The sequence below is a fragment of the Catharus ustulatus genome, chromosome 1 (genome assembly GCF_009819885.2).
Source record: "Catharus ustulatus isolate bCatUst1 chromosome 1, bCatUst1.pri.v2, whole genome shotgun sequence".
NCBI lineage: Eukaryota > Metazoa > Chordata > Aves > Passeriformes > Turdidae > Catharus > Catharus ustulatus.
Genome location: NC_046221.1, coordinates 17,658,665 through 17,681,575, shown reverse-complemented (window position 1 = coordinate 17,681,575; position 22,911 = coordinate 17,658,665). Strand labels below are relative to the sequence as shown.

The 22,911-nt window shown below is 37.9% G+C and overlaps 1 protein-coding gene across 4 annotated transcripts in view; it reads right to left on the bottom strand.

Annotated features, from left to right (window-relative positions):
• Positions 1–22,911, bottom strand: part of PRTFDC1 (phosphoribosyl transferase domain containing 1) — a 44,111-nt gene that overhangs the window by 13,641 nt on the left and 7,559 nt on the right. For all 4 annotated transcript variants that reach the window (XM_033077388.2, XM_033077397.2, XM_033077407.1 and 1 more), the window contains exon 4: positions 8,144–8,209. In XM_033077388.2, coding sequence (XP_032933279.1) covers positions 8,144–8,209 — 66 coding nt within the window. The remainder of the gene's footprint in view (positions 1–8,143; positions 8,210–22,911) is intronic.

The window sequence follows — 22,911 nt, the reverse complement described above, 5'->3', positions numbered from 1 at the left end:
TCTGGTCACAGGGCAGGTGATTATGTAGGGCAATCACTTCTCTTATCCCAAATTGTCTGATTACCACATTAGGTTAAAATTAAGAGTTTCTCTCAAACTTTACTTAGCTTGAAGTTTGCTGATTCTATTCAGACCAAGAGAAGGATATGCATGCTTGAAATTTCATTTCTTCCAACTGTATCAGTTGCCTACTATTAATTTCCTGTTGTTAATTCCACCTTCAAACCTTGTCTCATTTACATCCTACAGTATGCCAGTACTGTACAGCAGGCTCCCAATGGATTAGTTTATCTAAAAGAAGCTTAAGTAACGACTGTGTGATAGGCAAATATGCAACCATATGGCAATATAAATTTGATAATGTTTAATCCAGTAGGCAAAAGTATTAAAAAAGGCAACAGTAAAAGACAAAAAACTGTTCATATTCTGAAAAGAAAATTAGGTTCACCATTTTAGCAGTGATGAAAGTTGACTGTTGGTATAACATGCCTGCTACATGGAGGCTTCTCCTCCAAGTCTCTAAATCAAAATTGCTGGTAGTTCAAAAGATACACTCTACGTACAGTAAAGAAATTATCATTTAGGATACTTCATTCTAATCACCCAGAAGTCAGAAAATATGCTTTTGGGCCTGAAAATAAAGGAATCTCTGAAAAAAGCCCTGTTTGTCATCAGGCAAATTAGTTGCCCTGGGAAGGAAAAAAAGAAAGGGAAAAAAATTACAGTAATTTCACGAATACAAGCCGCACCAATTTGACCAAAATTTTGGTGGAAACCCGGAAGTGCGGCTAATATTCCGGGGCGGCTAATCTATTAACAAAATTCTAAAAGCTGCCAACACGGAAGTGAGAGCCCGCGGCAGCCCCAAGCCAAGCTGGAGCCCGGCCGGCCCCGGCAGAGGTGGGAAAGCCTGGCAGAGGCGGGGCCAGCAGTGTGGGGGGCGGGCGGCAGAGCCTGAGCCAGCAGGGCGGGGCAGGGAGGGCGGCAGAGCCTGAGCCAGCATGGCGGGGGAGCCTGGGAGAACTGGGGCTAGCAGTGCAGGGGAGCATGGCAGAAGCAGGAAGGCCGGCGGGTGGGGCTGCCTGGCAGCGGGGGAAGCCCAGCAGAATCGGGGCCAGCAGCGTGGGGGAGCCCGGCGGTGCGGGGGCCTGCAGTGCCGGCCAGGGCGAGGAAACGCGGCGGTGGTGCAGACGGGAGGGGGCGGCCGGCGAGCCTGGTGGCGGCGGCGGCAGCCCTGCCGGCGGGGCGAGCGAAAGCGCCGCTCGGCGAGCGAAAGCGGCGCTCGCGAAAGAAGCGCCGCTCGGCGAGCCGAAGCGGCGCTCGCGAAAGAAGCGCCGCTCGCGAAAGAAGCGCCGCTCGCGAAAGCGCCGCGGCGCGGGGCGGGCGCGGCGCTCGCGAGGCGCGGCGCAGGGCGAGCGAAAGCGGCAGCGGGGCGAGCGAAAGCGGCAGCGGGGCGAGCGGCGAGCCCGGCGGCGGCAGCCCTGCCAGCCGGGCGAGCGAACGCGGCAGCGGGTCGGTGCTGACGGGAGAGGGGGGCCAGCGAGCCCGGCGGCGGCGGCAGCACCACCCGGCCAGCCCCGCCGAGCCGTGGCGCTGAGCTGGGCCACCCGGCCCCGTCGGCAACCATGAGCGGGCCGAGCCTGCCTGGCCCCGCCCCGAGCCAGTAAACCCCGCTATGCCGCGATCCTGTTACTAATTGGCCAATTTGTGAAAGCTGCGCACGGATTCTCGCGACGAACGAAAGTGCCGCTAATATTCGGGGTGCGGCTTATCTATTGACAAAGACAGCAACATTGTCGAGGCACCGGGGGTGCGGCTTATAATCCGTGCGGCTTGTATTCGTGAAACTACTGTAACCTGAATGTGGCAAGATTGGCATAATTTGGACTGATGAAAATACTTTTAAGTCCCCATTGATATCCTGAGTTCCTTCCTGTCTCTTTCTTGGATAGAACTATTCTTAAACTACTTGGGAGCACTTGTAACATATTGTTAAGTTATACCAGCTTGCAAAGTATGCATGAATACACAGTGTCAGGAAAAGGTGAGTTATTTTATTTGTCCAGTTCTACAAGTGAAAGCATACTTGTAAAAAAAACCAAAACAACAAAACCTCCACCACCTTCTCCCCACAAAATCTCTTTTTATCAATCTTTATTTCTGTTTTTGCTTCATTTTATGGCGTTAAGGGGATAAAAAGCAATATTATAGTGTATTTTAATTTCCTTTAGATAAATTTCCATTCAGCAGTCTGCATTTTCCATTACATTCTTTCTGAAGACACCTTTTCATGTGTACCCCACATCATCAGAACTACTTAAATTGACAATGTGATTCTTCAAACTGAATTTTTAATAGATTATCAGTTTACTCATCACACATTCAGTACTTAGCATTGTATTTGGGGAACCTCAGGTAGCAGTGGTTAAACAAGACATTCCATGACAAGGCCATAGAGCTGAAGAATCACCATCAAATAAAAATGAAAGAAAAATGCAACAAGTTTCAGTGAAGAGGTTCAAAGGAAGCTACAAGGACTCCCGTGAGAAATGAAATAACTTTATGCTATGCACACAGGAATGAAATCTGCAGATATTAACACTTCATTATAATGTCAGAAAATAATATGAAAGACTTCTGTAAAATGAGATATCTAGCTAGGAACTTTCTACAGGGTTCTAGAAAAAAGTCGCATATGTCTGATTTTAATTTTTTCTGCTGGTCTCATCCACATCTTACAGCGTAGTTGGAAGGACAGATATGACATCTCAAAAATGTTATTTTTACAGACACTTGGTTTAGTCAGCAGCAGCTGCTGATGGGAGCAAACTGGTTAATGTGTTAAGAATCCACATATAGAAACTCCAGCTATTTAAATTGTGTAAAACAAGTTCAGAATCTCCAAGAGTTAATAGAGTGGGGAACATAAAGGAGGACCTGATGCTTTGTTCTTAGAGAGCATTGTGTTGAATGTTGTGCACACTCATGTTCCACTTGCAGCCATCTTCACAACACCCTTCTGTTGTGCCTAAAAAGTAGAACAAACTACTCTAATTAATCTAAAGGTAATTCAGCAATGACTGATATTTTCTTTTTCTCACTTACATGAACAAGTACAGTCTTCTGGTCATCCGGAATTTGATGAGGATTTTCTAGACATAGGTGAAATAGGATTATGAACAGGTATGATGTAGAAGCAGGCAGACAGTGTCTGAGCAGAGTCCATGTGAAAAATGGGATAGGAAGACTGTAAAGGTTTTTTTTATACTTTCCTTCCTTCAGAACAAGAACAACAGCAACAACAAAAGAAAATAATGATGAACAATAGAACAGATTACCTAAGAAAAAAGTGCAAAGAAAAGTGACTGACTTTGGAGAAGAAAAAATAGTGTATTTTGCTTTGGAAAAAAACATTAAGAATGGCAACTGTCAGAAGAACAGACAGTTATCAAATCTAATTTAAAAAAAGGCAGAACAACAAAAGTGACTAAAGATGGCAGTTAAGCAAAGGTACTGAAGATGTGCAGTGCTTCAAGACACATAAAATCAACCTTTGAAAAGATGAAAAAGGCAAGCCTGCATGTTTGATAGGAATAAACTAGAATGTTGAGGTGAGTGGGGGACATGACTATTGCCAAAGTGTATAGTGAATTTTATATAACTTTACTGTCATATAAATTGTCTCTCGTGTACATAATGTTCTAAAGAGAATAGTGTTATTGTTTTTGCAATTTTATGGGCGTTACTCTAGAAAGGAATGCATATGGGGAAGAAATCACAACCTCAGTCAAGACAGTGAATACTAATGGAGAGAATAATAAGGATAGAACCAATAGAATTATGAGAAACAAACTTGAAATGGTGAGGATAATATGCATATTAATCTAGAGAATAAAACATTGTGCAAGACAGCTGCCACATGTATGGTTTATTAACCGTGCTAACATCAGCTTTCAGAACTGCTGCTGGAGCCTATGACAAGCATAGAAAATGGTTCAATAAAATAGGAATGAAATGAGAAGCATAAGAGAAGAAAGTGAGGATGCTTTATGTTCCTGGAACATCCTCCCAAATGACAAGCTGAGCAAGAAAATGGTAGACAGAGGATAAACTGATTTAGGCAAGACATATTAAGGAAGTCTGGAGATTTCATAGTACAAATCCTGCCAGAAGGAATTAAGAAGAGCTTCATGGAGGGTATCTTCTTCTGAGTGAAACTTCTTTTTCATATGAGCTGATCAGCCATTTTAGGAGACCATCAGAGTGAGGATGGAGTGCTCAAACTAACACAACAAAATGGAGAGAAAACACAAATACTCATTTTCCTTTTTTCCTGATGGCTATTTATTACCTTCTGCACTTCTCGGAAAATGACAAAACCACTGGCCATCAACAACATGTACTTAAGATGAACAAGGGGAATTCATACAGAACGTAAGCACTCACAGAATTTTAGAAATTCACCGGCTCTATAATTGTATAGTACTAATTGTAAAAATACTCTACTTTAATTAAATCTAATTGTTTAAATTTAATTTGAAGTTCTTATTTACTTAAAAATTAATAATGATTATTTTTCTTCATTTTCTATGCTATATAGAAATAAGTAAAATGACAGTAATATATGGATTTGACATCAAATATATTGTACAACTGTAATAAGTATTTAATTGCAAAAATATATAAACTTTATGATTTTATCTGATTTGCAAAGACACAAGTCAAAGTGGTATAGGAGTTTTTTGAAAGGTTACAGGACATATTTTACATATGGAGTGATATACAGAATGATTCCTGTCATAGAAGACTTTGGATTACAAAACCAGCACCAAAGCTCTTCAGACAAAATATACGTATACACAAATGTAAGCGATAAATGGCAGTGCTAATCACAACTGTGGTGCAGCTGAACCTACTGAAGTTTGTAGATGCTTTAAAATTTACTTTGCTCAAATGTCACAAATACTTGAAAATATGTTAGGAATTTTTAAAGTATACAGTATGGTTACAGTATTGATACTAAGCAGGGTTATATTGTTTGTTCTTTCACATCATCTTCATACATTTTCATTCAGAAACAGATTTCTGAACAGTAATTGACTCAGTCCCCTTTTCAAGGTGTTTTTCTCTGTACAAACTTTATGATAAATTTTACCTAAATGAGCATTTCTGCTTTAAAGTAATTGAAAACTAACTACTTTACTATGAAATCAGATATTGAGAAACTTTATGTTCACTGCTTACATGATTAAAGGAGATATTATTAAATTATATTTTTTTCTGTATAGAAATGGTTACAAAGCATTAGAGTGTTAAGCTGTATCAGGATTCATTCTTCAAGTACCTTAATTAATGATTTGTGCCATGGAAAACTTCATTCTTGCCTCAGTGACCTTCTTCACAGAAGAATAATTTCAAATGGGGGATGATTTTCTTCAGGTAACAATTTGGGCAGTTTGGGTCTGTATGCTAACTCTCATATTTCTATTTTTCATGTTTTCAGTCATTATACATTTTTATCAGGCTTATAATAATTTCATAAACAAAAGCATATTGTAGAGTAGTACAGAGGAGATATTATTCTGAAGAGCTGTTATCCTTAACAGCCTCTTTCTAATTAGCTTTTAAAATTTTTTGCTTTCTTTAAGCTTTCTCAGAAAAAACCCTCAACATTACTATATACCAGCATGTTCACTCAGTAATCTGTTTTGCCAATAGGCAGCAAGGCATGAACATGCCTTATTTCTTCACGAAGATTATAAGCCAGCTGAGGTTCCAAGTATTATTATGTAACAAAAGGCAGTTCAACATCAAAATCTCAGAATCTTTTCTCAGAAAGTTTCAAAACTGTTTACATTTATTGATACTTTTCAACTTTACAGAAACTTAATGGAACTTACATTCCAAACCCATACTTACGCTTTTGAAAACACCTTCCATGATCAGTATGTTAATGGCATTTAACTCAGTATATTAATTTTTCAATATAATTGCAATCTTTTATTATTAAATAACCCAAGCAGGCAGAGGAAGAACACAGCTTGCTTGATAGCAAAGAAGTTAAATTCATTAAGTCTTCAACTAATTCACTCAGTGACGTTGGATGGTTACTGAACCGGCAGTTTAAAAAGGCAGCAGCCAAAGAGAGGCACTAAAAACACTTCAAGGAAAAGATTTACATGGCCTGTAGGAGGCTCTGAATCAGCCCACAAATGTCTGATTAGTAAAATGTGCTGAATACTTGCACTAACTGCTGAAGTCAGCAACAGATGGAGGAGTTGGCATCTGTGGACATAAGGCCACTCCTTCACATATCCAACTTTAGACATGTAAGCATGAGCATTTGAGCCTAAGCTTCGCATTCCAGCTTTTCAAACAGTAAAATAAGTCTTAAGGGAACCCTGCTCTCACGTGTTACAGTGAAAATGCTATTTCATTATTCCTACATCAGCTGTGTAACAGACAGCCCCACATACAAACGCCAGACAGGCCCTTTGAGTGTGCTCCCCTGGCAGTCCCAGCTCTCCCTTCCTGCCTCACTTCAGCCTCCACACCCAGCTTCCAGCACAGGGCTCCTCTCCTGAGCAGCAATTTATTCCCAAAGCAGCTGCTTTACACCTACCCAAGATCCCAGCCTCCCTGCCAGCTATCTTAAACTACACTGCTGCTTAGTCTTCTCCCCAGGTATCTCCTAGTGTCCCAAAATCCAAACTTTGTATCCCGAGCCATACCAATGAGAGAAAGATTACCAGAATTTTAATTGTAAGAAAACTATTTACTTAATTTTTGATAAAAGCAGGACTAAATAGGGTGAAATCTTCCTTCTTCTCACACACGCGTGAGTACACATGAATACACAAAGTCTTGAAAAAATAATGTTTTGCCCAGTGAATTCAAATGATAATGAAAATACCATGTCTGGAAATAATATCTGCAACTATTAATCAAGGAGATTTGGGATTGGAAGATGGAGAAGGAGAGCTGTGCTTGGAAGTTTAGAAAGTGTTTGAACTGTGTTCAAAAACAGAAATGTTAAGTAAGATGCACTGCCAGTTCTACCTGTAAGGTAGAGAAACATATGCAAAATCATCATAGAAAAACAGGTAACTCCAGTGTTTGAATATTAGAAAGTAGCAAATTAATTAATATTCCCCAGAATATAATTAATCCTTTAGTGTAATTTGGAAACAACACCCAGCAGGAGTATTTAGAAGTGTAAATTGAGTACATAGATATCACTAAAATATTCTGAGTATAACAGCATTTTAAAAACTTCAGTTCTAGTTGCATCAAACCCTATTTAATATTAATGAAATATTTAAAGTTAAGTTTTTCTCTTATTTTTCTTGTGTGCTATAGTACAACAAAACGAATGAGTTTGCTAGTGCTCCATTGGAGTGTTTTGAAGAAACTGATATTATCTAGAACCACCTAATAAAACAGTGAGGGCACACACAGTACAAATAACAAGATAAGTATTATGTTGCCTTAATGCATAAGTGAAGAATCCACTTTCTGACCATTTGCCACACAGACCATTTCCCTAATGAAATCAGCCTTCCTTCCTCTTCAGAGTACTGCTTTGTATTACCGTGGCTGGATGAAAATGGCCTTTTCATGGTTCAAACCACTCTGCCACAAGGCTCAAGCTTAGTGCAGATTCAGTCATACACCCAGTCTGATGCTGAAATAAAAAATCCCATTTGATTCCCTGAGTGAAAGGCTCCACAACTGAATTTTGTACAGTAGGCAAAATGGTATTAACTCATATGCTGAATTCAACAGGGATATGCACTGTGCAGTTTGTATATGCAATGTATGTCTATTGTTTGTGTATGCACCCATTGAAGGCAGAAAAAACAAGGCTCCATGACATAAACAAGTTAAGGGGAAACATTAAAGCACAATTTTTGCCCACAGTCTCACTGATGGTACATATATAATTATTGGGAAATCCTGCACAAGGATGGAGAGGCTACATTCTGACCTTTTTGGGCATCTGCAATCTGAAAGCAGTGGCATCACAGCAATTCAATACAAAAGAATAAATAACTTTTATTCCAGTATTAGTATCTACAAAAGTTATATAGTTCTTCTCAAGTATTTTCAGTGACTTTCTTTCTTAAATTTAAAATGAACAAACCTTGCCAGTCAGCTTTGAAAGATCATCTCCTCCGATTATCTGCATATCTTGCATAGACTGATCATTCTGAAAGAGGAAGATAAAACTTTGAAATTGGTTATAACTGTATAAAATAAAAATATGAATGTTACTTTAAAAAAAATCTTTATTACTAGTCTTAGTTATGAATATTTTCTAACACTTGTTAGTATTGGTGTACAAGAAAACGCCACTCTCACTTCTTCCTGTGGCTTCCTGTATCTCCTGCTTGGTTTTAAGCCAACATCAAACTCTAGGCTTTATTAGACTAGAAAAAGTTGCATCTTTCTTTTAAAAATAGTGTTTCCTTGCTTGCTGTTTCTTAGTATGACAAGGGTTGAGTAACATATTTATCCCCTTCAAAATGGAATGACAGGAGCATCTCAACATGTGACCAAACACACCTGAAAGCACGTTCTTGATTCGGAATATTTTTTGGAAACACAGGCTAAATGTGTTTATATATCAGCTCTTTTTGGAGGAATTAATTTATTTTTTTTTTCAGGAGAAAAAAGTTTTGGAAAATTTATCACGTGCTATCAAAAATATTTTCAGTGTGCCATACAGTTGGCAGAGCTTTTACCTTTGAGTCATTTTATTCAACCAACTCAAATCCTTTAGGTCAATTACTTAAATATGGCCAATCAGGTTGGACTAAATGCAACAGAATAGTATGTTTTGATTTTCCTGTTAATTTTTTTTTTAAATTTTTTTTTTCTGAATTTGTTTTACAGACATTTCTGGTTGAAATTCCTTCTAATGGAAAAGTCTCAGCCAGCTCTACCTCCGATTCATTATCAGCAGAACATAAAGTTAAGCTTACATGAGGGAGACATGTGGAAGCCCTACTTTTAAGGCAAAACAAAGGAGGCCTTAAAGAAGGTGGCAAATTACAAAAATACACAGTCATGGCCAGGTTATATAAACTTTTCAGAAAAAGCAAGAGCAGAAATAAGTATAGTTAATGTGGGTTTTTTGCCAAATTGATGCATGTGCTAATCTAATCTCCCTACCCACAGGAAGATAGCATTAGTCCAATTTTAATAAGAGCTCCAGTACCATGATGTGACACTGTGGTTTACTGGTGACACCAGGAAGCTTCACCATTACAAACAACTGACAAATAAACAATACTTGAATTCTCTGCTTTTATTTCATAAATCCAGTGCTCTGAAGCCAAATGTTTTTCCACAGGTAAACAGTGGCACATCAGGACTTACACTGTGGGTAAAGATCTACTGGACTAAGGGATTTATAGCTGTTCTTCCCCTCCCAAAGCGGGACAAGCAGCACTGGCAGGATCAGAGCTGCCTCATGTGCACACAGAACCACACCTGCCCATGCTCACAGCTCAGGTGGCAGAAGTTCAGGGACTTCCAAGCACCTTTGCAGATACCTGAACACAAGCAATCTGGCAACCACAGGAACTATTTGTGGTCCTCATGGGAATGGATTATCTAAATTAATACAGCCTTCCTGAGTAACTGGAAGCAAAGGTAGAATTGCCCAGATGAGAATTTCTCTATGTTTGCATTCTGCAGAGCCACCAAAAGGCTCCCTGGTTTCACTCAGACTCTACTCTCCACAAAACTCTCACACCACAGCTTTGTAAGAGGTCTGTCACTACTTTAAAAGACAGTTTTTAGACCTGCCTTCACTTTTTCTGCACCGGATCTGGGAGCTTTAGATAAATTTCATGCTGCTCTGATCCGTTTCCTGGGAAACAGAGCTAGAGCAGCAATGAAGGTTACATCCCATACATTTTCTAATGTAAGTTTCAATATTTCTTTTATTTTTGTAAAGAAAAACAGGGGTGAAAAAAGCCCAAACAACAACAAAGAAAGTAACTGATTTCCTCAGAGATTATTTTAAAACTAAATAAAAAGTGGAGATTGAGAAGATTTTAATTTCAGGCTTAAAAGCATAAGTCTTTTGTTGTAAAGCAAGACAGGTCACTCTTCAAAAGTCAGGCACGTATTCAAGTCAAGACTATTATAAGACTATAAAAAGCAGATTGTTTCTAATATCTACCACAGCATGTGTAACCAAGGCACTGACAAAATATTTTTTCATTTCCAAATGAGAAAGTGTAGAATTTCATTAGCAACCAGCACACAAGAATTACTGAAGAGGCAGTTTGCCCTTAAGCTGCTAGTTGAGAAAGAGAAAAAAGATAACAGTGAGGTGCAATGATTAATGAATTTATTTATTTTTCAATAAAAAAACCTCCTCTCTTTCAACAGTATTCACAGCAGCACTGTTTCCTTTGCATTTGGTATTTCTGGCTTCAGCTGAAAGGAAGATGCTGAAATAGCATCTTCATTGCTGGCAAGCAGCTAAGCAAACACAAAAGCCATTGAGAGCAGGGGGATCACAGCATCCCGTCAATCTCTGCATTCACACATCGGCTGTTGGGACACAACTGCACACATTTATGAAAATCCTGGTGTTCTGACTGGAGAACAAGGGCTGTCAAAGGACAAGGCTGCGTATTCACAGTGTCTGAAAACCATATCATTTTCTACATGGTTTTACTATATGCAGCTCGGAACCCCCAGCCAAGGTATTTTCAAAAAATTTAAAGAAATTCCTTGCATCACACTAAAGAGCAATTCTCTTGCTAAAAAAAAAAAAAAATAAATTCAGAGCATTGATTTTAATTCCATTTATAACTATGCACATTTATCACTTAACACATGTTGAAAAATACATACCTGCCAAACAGCAAGGCTCAATACCACAATATGACATCACCCTGATCATAATGTTCACATAGATAATTTGCACACTATGGTTGCCATGGGAACCTCTCAGTGCATTTTTCTGAGTTCTCAGTTTATAATCTCAAAATAACACTGGACTAAATGTTAAATACAAAGTAAATGAATGTCAGGAAAGAAAAAAACTCTGTTTCATTCAGTACCAACTAATGTCAATTCAGAACTGTTTTTTAATTTTCACGTCTCAAGTCATTCAGAACTTCTTTCTTCCTCTGCAAGTTGTTCCAACTGATATAACTGAGTCTCTGACATTTCTTATAAATGCAGAAGTATGAATTGAAGCTTCATTTTCTGTCACCCAAAGTTCCTCTAGTACTTATTTTCTAAAATCCCTAAACACTACAGTCTCTTTTTTTAAAAAATATTTGACACTAAATATATTGGCTTGGATAGAGACAGCTCTAAACCACACTATATATTGGTTAATGCAGCACAAAATTTATTGCAGCTGTTTCTGACAAGATGTGATGCACTGTGTCACATTCCCACACCTCATCCCAAGCTGTATTTCTATTTTTTTCTGCACTTAATAAATCTGCATTTTCCAGGATAAATCTCGATTTCTTTGGTTTTAATTATTGGGTTGTGGTTTTTCACTTGTTCATCTTTGTTTTATAATTTTATTTAATTCTAGGAATACTTGGTGAATTAAAACAAGAATGTTATTTCCACCATCATTTTTCATGTCATACAAGATAAAACTTTAGCTTTCTATGTAGATTGGAAGTATACATATTTAAATTCCATCTATACTAAGTCATGTGTTTTGAACTGGGTGGGGCACAGAATTATTGCATCTCTTTTACATCTCCTGAGATCAACACTTGGACATAGTTCAAGTTACAAGTGAAATGAGTTGGGTGGTCTCAGGAAAATTCATTATAAACAGCATTGCTCATCTGAAAATTGCACCAAACTGTGAACATCTGTTACTCTTCTGAAGAAACAGAATCTGGAATACATTAACACTGGGCTCAGTGAAACAAAGATTCTTTAATCATGGCAGAAAAAGTAGCTTTAACAGAAGAGTTAAAATGCATAACTATATGAAATATGGCACAAGGTCATTATCACATATCTAATTACTACAGTCTGCAGAGTTCATATGTGAATTTCTTTACCTTTTTCATCCAAAATTCATCAGGGAAACTCAAAACAAAGAAGAATGTGACCATCAGGCCTGTTTTATGTTGCTTTTATACCCTTGGGTGATATAGCAGATCCTCCAACCTGAGAATTCCCATTGAGACAGCTCTTTCACTTCACACCACCATTCCACCTCCTACAACTGGGTTTTTTAGGAAGGTTTTGACCAAAAAGACGTGAATGACAGACCATTCAGTTGTCCCTTGGATTCTAGTATGTAACTAAATTGCTTTGCAACCTGCCTCCTGAGAAATACTTCAAAATATGAATAAGTTGGTTGGGGGAGTGTCAGTATGGCATCTACAGGACCTGTTAACCTATTCTGGCTAATAGGTATAGTCAAACTGATATATGAAGTATAAGCTATGAAATATCCTCAGTGAATCAGCAGAAGTTGAGTGGTAGTATATAAAATGCTGTACTTAGAAACAACATATACTTGAATCAATACAATTTTGGGTTTCTTCTCTCAAGAACAACAGTTAAGAACAAAAGACCACAAGAGTGTAGAAAATGAACAGTCAGTTTTCATGGCAGGCAGCTAGAAGGACTATCCAGGCTTAAGTAGGAACATTCAGAGGACAACTAATAAGTACTGTTACGCTGGAGACTTGTACAAATGAGTGGGAATGATACGGATCACTTCCCAGTAAAGACTGGAAAGTTTGCCTTCCCTTACCCAGAATCAAATGTATACCTAAGGCCAGACTGCAACCTCTGGGGTACACCCACATTCAAAATAGCCAAGTGCCAGGTCACTGATACATTTTAAGAGGTACCTTGAATACCTTGCAAACAGTCCAACAATGCTGAGCCAAGTGGGAACGGAATCCAGTAAACTGGCACACACCCACTGCCAGAAGATCCCCTTTCCACAGGGAAGTACAGGTACATGTGCACTGAAGCACTGACAGCTTTGTGCAGTTCTGAAAGCTTTAAAGCTGCCTTCCTGAGCTGACCACACCACTGACTGCTGCAGTGAGACTGGCCTTATTGCTATTGCCAGGATAACAGGCGATAGCAAACTTGAAACTGCTGCAGGTGTATATCTAGCAGAGTTCTAGTTACCACACTGAAAGACATATTTTACTTCTCTACGGGTAGATCTACAATATAACTCATGTGAAGATTTACTTTATTTTTTATTCCATTTCTTCCTTGTTGTTATTTCTTAATTAAAACCTCCACCACTCAGGTTTGGAACTGCTTCAAATTCAGGCTAGTCTATCCAGTTCCAGGGAAAGCCAGAGTTTTGCAATAAGGAAGTTGGCTTTGGACAGAGAATGACAAACAATGAACTTACTGACAGCAAGGTACTCCTTATCAGCTGGCCTGTGGTAACACCTGGGCACATTTCTTCCCTACTGTAAAAGGAAGGCAGGTCATTCAGCTTAAACAACAGTCTGGGAAACAGTAAATTATTAAACTTTATAAATGGAATTGTTTGTAATCATCTGTTCAGACACTCAGAAATTTTTTGTGTGCCAAGGTTCCTCTGTATTTAATCCAAAGAAGGTAAGGTATCCTAAAAAAGGGCCAAACCGTCATAAATCAAAGCAGAATTCATACCAGTTAACTTGGCTAATAAGGATTATAGACAATAAATTATTTAATTTTTAAATTTCTGATTTAACAATTAAATTTTATGTACTTGCTTAGCATTGGTTAAATGGGTTCTTTTGTTTAAGGATGAGGCAGGAAGACTGCAGCACTACATATCACCATATGGCAGAAACAGCACCTGAACACTTAATAAGATCAGCAAGAACTGAAATCAAGAACATATGATAACAAAGATTTTGACTTGTATGTATATCAGAAGCAGAATAAATCCTCAAAACTCAGGTTAGTTTTCACATACTATAATCTGAGATTTCCTTGTACTCTACCTTATTTTTGTTGTCTAAGATAATATTTAAAACAGAAATTAAATCTGTGTATGTTCCAGGATGAGAAAGGTATTAACAATTTCACAGGGCTCTTCAGTCATGTAAGGTACAGTTCAGATCAAATAATTCTTCCCCAGAGATGGGAAGCAAATAAATTTTAAAGCTTACAGGTAAAAGAAAAATTTAGGAAGCACACCCTCCAGAACTGCCACAGTCCTATTCAGGACTTTTGGGCTGTCAGGAGGGATTGCTAAGGCTCTCTACCTTGTGTAATACCAGCCCACATGACTGGAATAGCAGACTTGGGATGCTTTTCCTCCTCAGCTCCATAAGCCAAAGAGTGTATGGAAAATTTTCCTCCTGCTATGGTAATGCAAAAGTCATTAAGGTCATCCATCATGCTATGGCCAACTATACTGGACTTGGGTAGGAAAATGTCTGTTTGGATTCAAGTCCACACTAACTGGAATATCTGTCTTTTGCCCAATTATTGTTTAGTATTAAGTGCATGAAGATTACAGTAGTGGAACTAGAAGTTATGTTTCCCAGCCTCAACAGAGGATCTTAGTATGCCAGCTCAGACACTACTAGATCCACATGCGTGATCTTACCCCATTTTTGGAACTGTGTTGTAAATTAATGATCAAAAGTAAATGAACATTGTGAAAAAACATATAGTGAGTTTGTAGCTTGTAGCTCTGTACTAAAAAACCTGTCCACTTAGGGATTCTGTACGCATGAAGAAAACAGATTTCTCTAGAATAAGCACAAAGTGCTAATCTTCTGACCCTAACTACCATTGGTTCCTAGAATCCGCTGATAAACCAGAGACAAAAGAATCTTGAACTTTGTCAAATAGTCACAGGCTGAGAAAACAGATAAATAGGTGTAAGAAAATTCACAGAAGATGAGTTTGATAGAAATCTCCAATGCTAAGTCTCTTCCAGAAATCTGGAGCTTAGTTTATCAATGACTCTCACAACTCAGTAGCACTCTCATCCATACCACGTTTAGTCCCTTGGCTAATGACAACTTGGAAACTTTTAACAGCACAATATAAATTTTCTTGTACAGTGATAGTATCCCATCTTTATTTAAATATTTTAACTTCTGTCTATTAAATGAGGAGGGAAAAGAATTTTGTATCTGTCACACAGATCAGCACTGTAGTTACAGAGGAGTTCCTATTATTGCCATATTTCTTTAGAATAACCTTTTGGTCTGGGCCTTACAGACCCGCTGGGGTGTGACACTGCATGAACACTACACGTTATGATCTGTTTTAAGAAACAGCATTTAAGATGTCAGTAAAAAGGAATCATCAAATTCCTCGAGAAAAATTAGAACCCTCTGGCTTCTTTTAATTAATTTTGCCCCATTTCAGACCTTAATATGAAAAACTCACCAATTAAATGGCACTACTAGGGCACAAGTAATGTGATGTTTTTCCAACGCATAAATATGTCACAGGACTTTCAAACTCATCAGATCTTATTTTTACAACAGGATTAGTGACCATTAAGTTCTGGACCTATCTTATACATAAGATCCTATCTCCCTGTAAAATCCATGAAGCAGGATGACATATAGTATTGCTGCAAATGCCATAACTTAGTAGTAGCAGCTTGGTGGATTTTTGGCAGAATATGAAATAAAAACATTTTTCTAAAACTAACTTCAATATTTTAGGCCTTATAAGAAACCACTGCTTTACAACAAATACTGTATCCAGGGGAATCTAATTATTTGAAAAGATGAACAGTTGGATGCTTCTAATAGAATCCCTTGATGCTTTGAATCTGTTTTAAAAGCAGCCAGTTTCAAAAACATCCATAGTCTTAAATATTAAGATATTCCAGGAACATGGATTGCTTAAAAATACCAAAGATTTGAGCTCACAAATAAACTCATATAAAAAAACCTTAAGAAAAAGGAACTTCAGATCATAAGCTCCATTTACACATAGTAGCTGTAACCTATGCAATATACTGTAATCAAGACATTTATTTAAATTTAGAAGACATTTTTCAAAAGAAAGCATTAGAGTTTGTAAGAAAACGTGATCCTCAGGAGACAAATTTCTCAAAAAGTATTAGAAAATACATCTAGGGAGTTTATATTAGATCTGAAATCCAGAAGAACACAGTATCAACCCACAATATAGAAAAACCAATTTTTTAAAATTAAAAAATAAAAATCCATAGCTAAAAATCATGTATCAGTATGAAGGAAGGTAAGCTTCATACCTAAGATGGAAACAGTAGATAAAAATGAAAAGTATCTTAACAAATTATGCAGTTACTTGCTTCAATATGCTTCATAAATGCTTTAAAACAATACTTTGATATTTCTAAAAGGCTGTAGGACAGCTCAGAATCACTCTGCCTTCACTGCCACATCTGCTCTAGTTCTGTCCCCATGGCAATCAGGCCGCTTCCTACTCAGTTCTTCCTTGGCTGAGTTGTTTGGTTCCCCCAAATCTTTCATATGTGAGTCACTGAAACACTTACTCATACTTTAAAAAATCACTAAGATTTCAGATGGTGCTAACATATTCAAGTGATGTGTAGGTGTGTTATCTGATGCATATAGTTACAAAGATCATCCTCTATAAGTTTTACATTAGAGATAAACTTGATAAACTGACTGTACGACAGACTTATTATGACCTTTCCTGAACTCTGCCCACAAATTAACACCTACTTACATTAGAAGTAGGATACCAAGCCCCTAAGCACATAACAAAACTCTATGTTTTATTTTAAATAAAACACTTTCTTTGAGCAAGAAGTGAATTAAAGCTCTCATAGCTCACAGCTCCGCCACCACGTTAAATGGAAGCTGTGGATGCCATGTAGGTGAAAGGAGAGCATCTGCCACCAGACCTAAGAAGTTTCGAGACCCTAACTTTTAAGTTCACATTTTATTCCATATAGTATAGCCTTCTTCAGTTTATCTCAGGACACTATCAGAACTAGGCTGGTACACAAAAATAACTAGAGTTGAAATACCCACACTCCTTCTGATACTTTTGAGGAGCATCCCTCAGGTAAAGCAGAGTTTGAGTCTGAAGGTTGCACACATGGTAGTGAGGGTCCCTTGACTATGGGAAGACTCTTTTCTCCAGCAAGAACTATGCTGACTAAAGATTTTACTGCCCACAAGCTGTCTCCAGCTGCTTCTAAGTCTCCCTCTGGCAGGGGCTACTGAGATGCATGTGTGCATGTTGCTAAAAACAAATTCAGAAAGCTCAAGTGGTCCAAATAGAAATTCTCTCATCACTGATGTTATCTGGGCTGTGCTCAGGTTAGGGAGTGCTCAGAAGCAGCTGAGCTGGCCAGTATGACTGCCTGGAGGGCACTGCAGTCCCTGAGGAATGGACTGGAAACGGTCACTGTTCCAGCCAGTGCAGGTGCAATCAGAAAAGAAACCCACCTCCAGTGTCTGAGTTTCCACACCAAGCCACTGTACCTGATGTACAGGTTAATCAGGCAGAAGAGTTTACTCTCAAAGTGCCTGAATTGTGCTGCTACTCTTGTAACACCACCCACAATTTAACCAAAAAGACTGTCATTCTTCTCATGACATTTTGGTGAATTTCTTTTAAAATTTCATCAGCTAGCTGCAAGAATAAGCTTTTGGGATGACTTCCACTACTAACACATTTTTGGCTATTTCTCTGAAGAGTTTAAGTGTCTCTGAGGCTGGTATTTTGCAGGAAAACACTGATGCATGTTAATGTGGGTGTTTTGTTTCTTTCATGAGAAATATTCTATTTTTAAACAAGTCTTAACACTTGAAAAATGAAAATTTGGACACAGTTTGGAGAACTGTGAATTGTAGTATCCCCAAACACTCAATTCACAAAAAATGTGATCTGTTTCCACTGTTCATCACCTTCTTCACCATCTCAGGTCTTACTAAATTTCAGAAAATAACTGAAGCATAAGAGATACGGGGAGAGCACCAATGTCTGCTTAAGGTTTGGGAGTGTCTTTGGCTTAGAGCTCTGAAAGATCTTTTACTCACTTGTTTTAGCAGGTCTGAGCATCTCATGGAACTTTCACTCAAAAAGATATTGCTACTTCAGGGCGTAAATGCTGTTTTATCCATTAACAGACAAAGATAGATAAAATCCCTTTGACAATTCAAGGAGCAGATTTCCCCAATCTCTCATCATTGACTTGCCCATAAGACATCTCTCTGACAACACCATCTACAATCAACAGAACATATTTCTCAGAACAGCAACAACTTTAAGGTCTAGATTCTTGACACTAGTAGTTTCTATGTCTAAGTTATGTCATGTTTCTGCTACCCATTAGCATCTAAAACCATACCATGCTGCAAAATTCTCTGTACAGTTGTTCACTGTCTGCAGTGATGCCTGCAAGACATACATTTGAAAAAGGTTAAGAGTATGTTTTAGTTGTTGAATGTCTACTACACACACAACGTCTCCCCAAATTAAAAAAATCAAATGACTAATTTTCAAATTAAATTACATTTTTGCCCAGACTGAAGTTATTTATTTGCATGTCAAATGTATAATTCACAGATAATTTGGAGTTCAGTCCTGTGAAATTATGGTAGAACTTGGCTTCAAAGTTGACAGGAATTCATTCTATCAGGAAGGTTCCAATTTGTAATTCTTCCATGGCTACTCAGCATCAATATGATGATGCAGTCATCAGCTAAACCATGTACATGAAGCAAAATAAAGGGAACCCATAACCTGCCCAAAAGAAAATCTGTAAGTACAAAAGCTAAGGTGACTTCTTTTTCATCTCAGCATGTACATTCTTGTCAGGAGATCATAAGTTGTGTCTAACTGTGTGACACAGCAATGGAGATAAACAATCATTGTACCACTGGTGTAGAGTCAGGATATAGATGTGAATCACTAAATGAAAGCAAGACAGTTGTTTCTTCTGTGTTGTTAAATTAATAAAACCATTTCAAGGCTACTTGCTTTTTCAGGGTCAGGATTTCAATATATTATTTTTAAATCAAAGTACACAGTGATCTTAAGCCAAGTTACATAAAGAAAAATTATACTGAATAAGAATAGGTTATTATGAAAAGTAGGACTGTACATTTTATACCACTCTGATTATAGTCTGATGCTTCATGCTATTGAGTATTTTAGGAATTATATGAGAAGGAAACCTGCATGGCAGAAAAAGGAAATTATTTTACTCCATTTACCAAGCTTTCAACTTACTCATTATAAAATCCCTCTGTTTCCTACTCCTACAGTAGAGAGATTTAGCAAAACTATTTACTGAGATGGTTTCATATAGCAAAAACATTTCAGATTTCTACTAAACAGTGCTTGTTTTGTTGCTTGTTTTCAAATTCTTGCAGCTCTAATAGTCCTGTTTATGCCAAGACTAATAACCAACAGTTGTAAATATGTTTCAAACAACTGGAGGCTGAAGAGGAAACAGATCATATCAATGGATTTGTTTGTGAACAGAATTCAATGCAACCATTGTGCATGGATTACAATTCAGCAGTCACATTTTTACATTTTTTTATTAGTTATGTTCTGGAAACCATAAATAATGTACTCATTTGAAAGAATTACATGAATTGACCAAATCTACATAACCCTCTGGAAGTTTCCTCTGAAGTTCATTCATATTTGGCGCATCAAACTGTCCAACGTGTTCCAGTGCCTCATCACAAAAAAAAAAAGTCTCCTTCTATCTAGTCCAAACCTACCCTCTTTTAATTTAAAGGCATTTCACCTTGTCCTATCATTCCCTGGCTTTGTAAATGTCCCTCTTCACCTTTCTTGTGGGCCCCTTTCAAGTCCTGGCCATCTGCTCTAAGGTCTCCCGAAAGCCTTCTCCTCTCCAGGCTGAAGAACCCCTACTGAATCAATCTGTCTTCCTAGGAGATGTGCTCCAGACCTGTTATGTAGCCTCCTCCAGACTCCTTCCAACAGATCCTTGGCTTTGCTTTGTACAGGGGACTTCAGAGTTGGATACAGTACACCAGGTGGGGCCCCAAAGTTATTAAAAATAAGACAGTTTGTTATAGCAATGTGGCTTCAAAATAACAGAGATGGCTGCTCTTCTGTCACTTTAGTTCACCATATAATCAAACTAATCACAAAAGACTTAAGGAAAAGTAACAATCTCATTCCTACTTCACCTCTCCATGGTTTTCAGCAAAAAAAGGTTATGCCACCAAGATTCACTTGTCCTCCCCCAAGATGCGAGCTTTACTATCATATCTATTTTATAAAATACAGTAATTAAGAGGATTAGATAGATATCTATGGATAACCATATGGGAATACTAAACATTTTACAAGAACAGGTAGCAATGCATAGTAGAAAGAACACTGGTCTGCCTAATACAAGTGTGTGGTTTTCCTCCTCTCTTCCATCAGTCCCCACCACCAGTTTCAACAATGACTTATCAGGATTCCTTCTCTTTTTAGCTTTCATCATCTATTCACTAAAGAAGTCTTAACTCACATGCATTTACCTTCTCTTCTATTGAAAGACTGCTGAGAACTTCTCAGGAAAGTCTGCATACTTCCTCTACTTAATTTTTTCAATTCCATTTAAAAATTGAGGTTTGACTTAAAGATCACATTTGGCAAAGCCATGGAACAGGATTAGGTGGTATTGTTGCATCTCTTAGCTGCAGATTAGACTTGTTAAGCCAGAACATCTTCTTCTGACTGAAGCTGTAATTCAACCTTTGTCTTTTCAGCTTGTCCTAAATTATCTCTTCCACACTGAACAAAGTATTGTTTACGAACAGTCTGCTCTTCTGCTACACTTCTTATAGTATGTGTTTTTAGTAAAACATGTCCAATTCAGCCCTTTTCTTCATGACATCCACATCCTTCTATTTTTTCGTTCATTCTCTCTCTCTTTTTGTTCGTTCTCAACCATTCTTTCTTGACTAGTCCTATCATTTAATTCAAAACACCCTAGTAAAACATGTTCCTAATTTCCCTGTTGTACTTCCCTCTGGATTCTTCCTAATCAGTTCTTTAATCTCCTAAAGTTATCAATATCACAAATGTATTATGGAATTTCTGGATCCACCATCTCTCCTGCTAGGGTGATATTCTCCTTACATGACATTCCCCAGATTCTTCCACCATCACTTTTCATCTTTGACTTCCACATACCATGCTTCTGTAAATGATTTTGAATTAGTCTTTCAATCTGAAACCCTCACCCTTTTTCTACTTCTGAACTGGTAAAAATTGCACCTAGTAAATTTTATTCATCCAGTTTTAAACTCAAAAATCTCTGCAGACAATTCCACTGTTCCTGACTTATACTAAAATCCAATATCTTAGAGCCTAATATCTAAAAAGCTGCCAAATTCTCAGTTCTCATGTCAGTGTTTCCAGAAGACAGTGTCTTCCCATAAAACTTGGCTTGCATCTTTCTATATATTAATCATATGTCACATGTTTCACACTATTATAGTGCTTCTTGCTCTACCCACTATATTTCTTGCCTTGCTACTCTTGAGTTCATTCAAAAAAGTGGATGTTTTCTCTTCTCTGCCTCTTAAAACTCAGAGTTGCTGCTTTTCATTCAGATTTCCATCTGGAAAATTGATTTGATTTTCCTCTCCATCTACTTCATGACTTTTATTCTTAATTCTACATGATGCTTCCTATCTCTGCTCCTGAAATCTTATTTTCTAACTCCCATCTTGGTGCTTTCTTTAATCTGCCCCTTGTAAAATACAGAAAAGTTTCTCAGAAAAATGTAAAAATGTTCAGGCACATAGGACAATATTTTGCAAACCAGCTAAAACCATCCTGATTATGGCAGTACAAGTAGCCACTCATCTCAATAATATCCAGAGAATCTAAATGTACTATGCTTTTTTTTTTTCCCAGATCAATTCATTAGCATTAAGAAATCTAACAAAGGAGATAATACATGCAGAGCTTTCAGCTACTTAATATGAAAGCAAATCCTAACATACTAATTAAGTATAAATTCAAAAGTCTAAACTCTGTAATATTATGACAGGTTTGAAAACCAAAGAGCCATATAAAACTGGTCCTATTTGCAATCTCCTTTTCCTGTAATCATGTCTGTATGCCAAACAGCAAAGCACATTTTCCACTGATACTTGGTAATAAAGGGATACTTCCACTGATGCCAAGATCTGACTCTGGGTCCCAATTACAGCTCATTTTTGCTATCCTATTAAACCAAGAAATCCCACTTTGAATTACAACCCCTAAAAATCAACTAACCTTTCAATATTGAAGCTGGAACGAGACAATACAAAAATCCCATGAGTTTGAGCTGAAATTTGTTGCTGGATTTAAACAGCTGGAGGGGGGGAAGGGAGACATGTCTGAAGGAAGCATATTGAGAGCAGCAGGACTCCCTTCAGGAGAGAAAGAGAGAACAGTTAGTAAAAGGATACAGGATAAATAATGAGAGAAGAATGGTATCTGTAAAATGAAAAAGGGATTAAAAAACAGAGCAGTAATAAGTCTTACTAGAAAGTGGAACAGAAAACAGATGAAATCAAAGGAGTAGAACTGTTGATGCTCCAAGATTTTAAGGAGAGTCTTATCTCTAAAGCTGTAATTGTTGCCTCTGATTAAAGCGTAAAACGCTGAGAAAGATATGTTATTACAGAATAAACTTGGGAGTCTCATGTAAGGCTGGGATAAAGTGTCACTCAGACTAGGTACAGCAAGTTCCTCAAGTGATCTGAGACCAGCTATGCTGACAAAGGGACATTCTCCAAAACCTGCAATTGCAAAGGACACAGTAGTAACTCAACATGCAAAGGATGGCCGGTAGTGGTACTGGTGCTTTAGTCAGCATTACGTTTATGCACATCTCATGGACTGCATCTACCAATATTAACGTAATTTCAAATTTCTACTGCAGTGTCATTCAGCTCCTCAAGACCAAGGTAT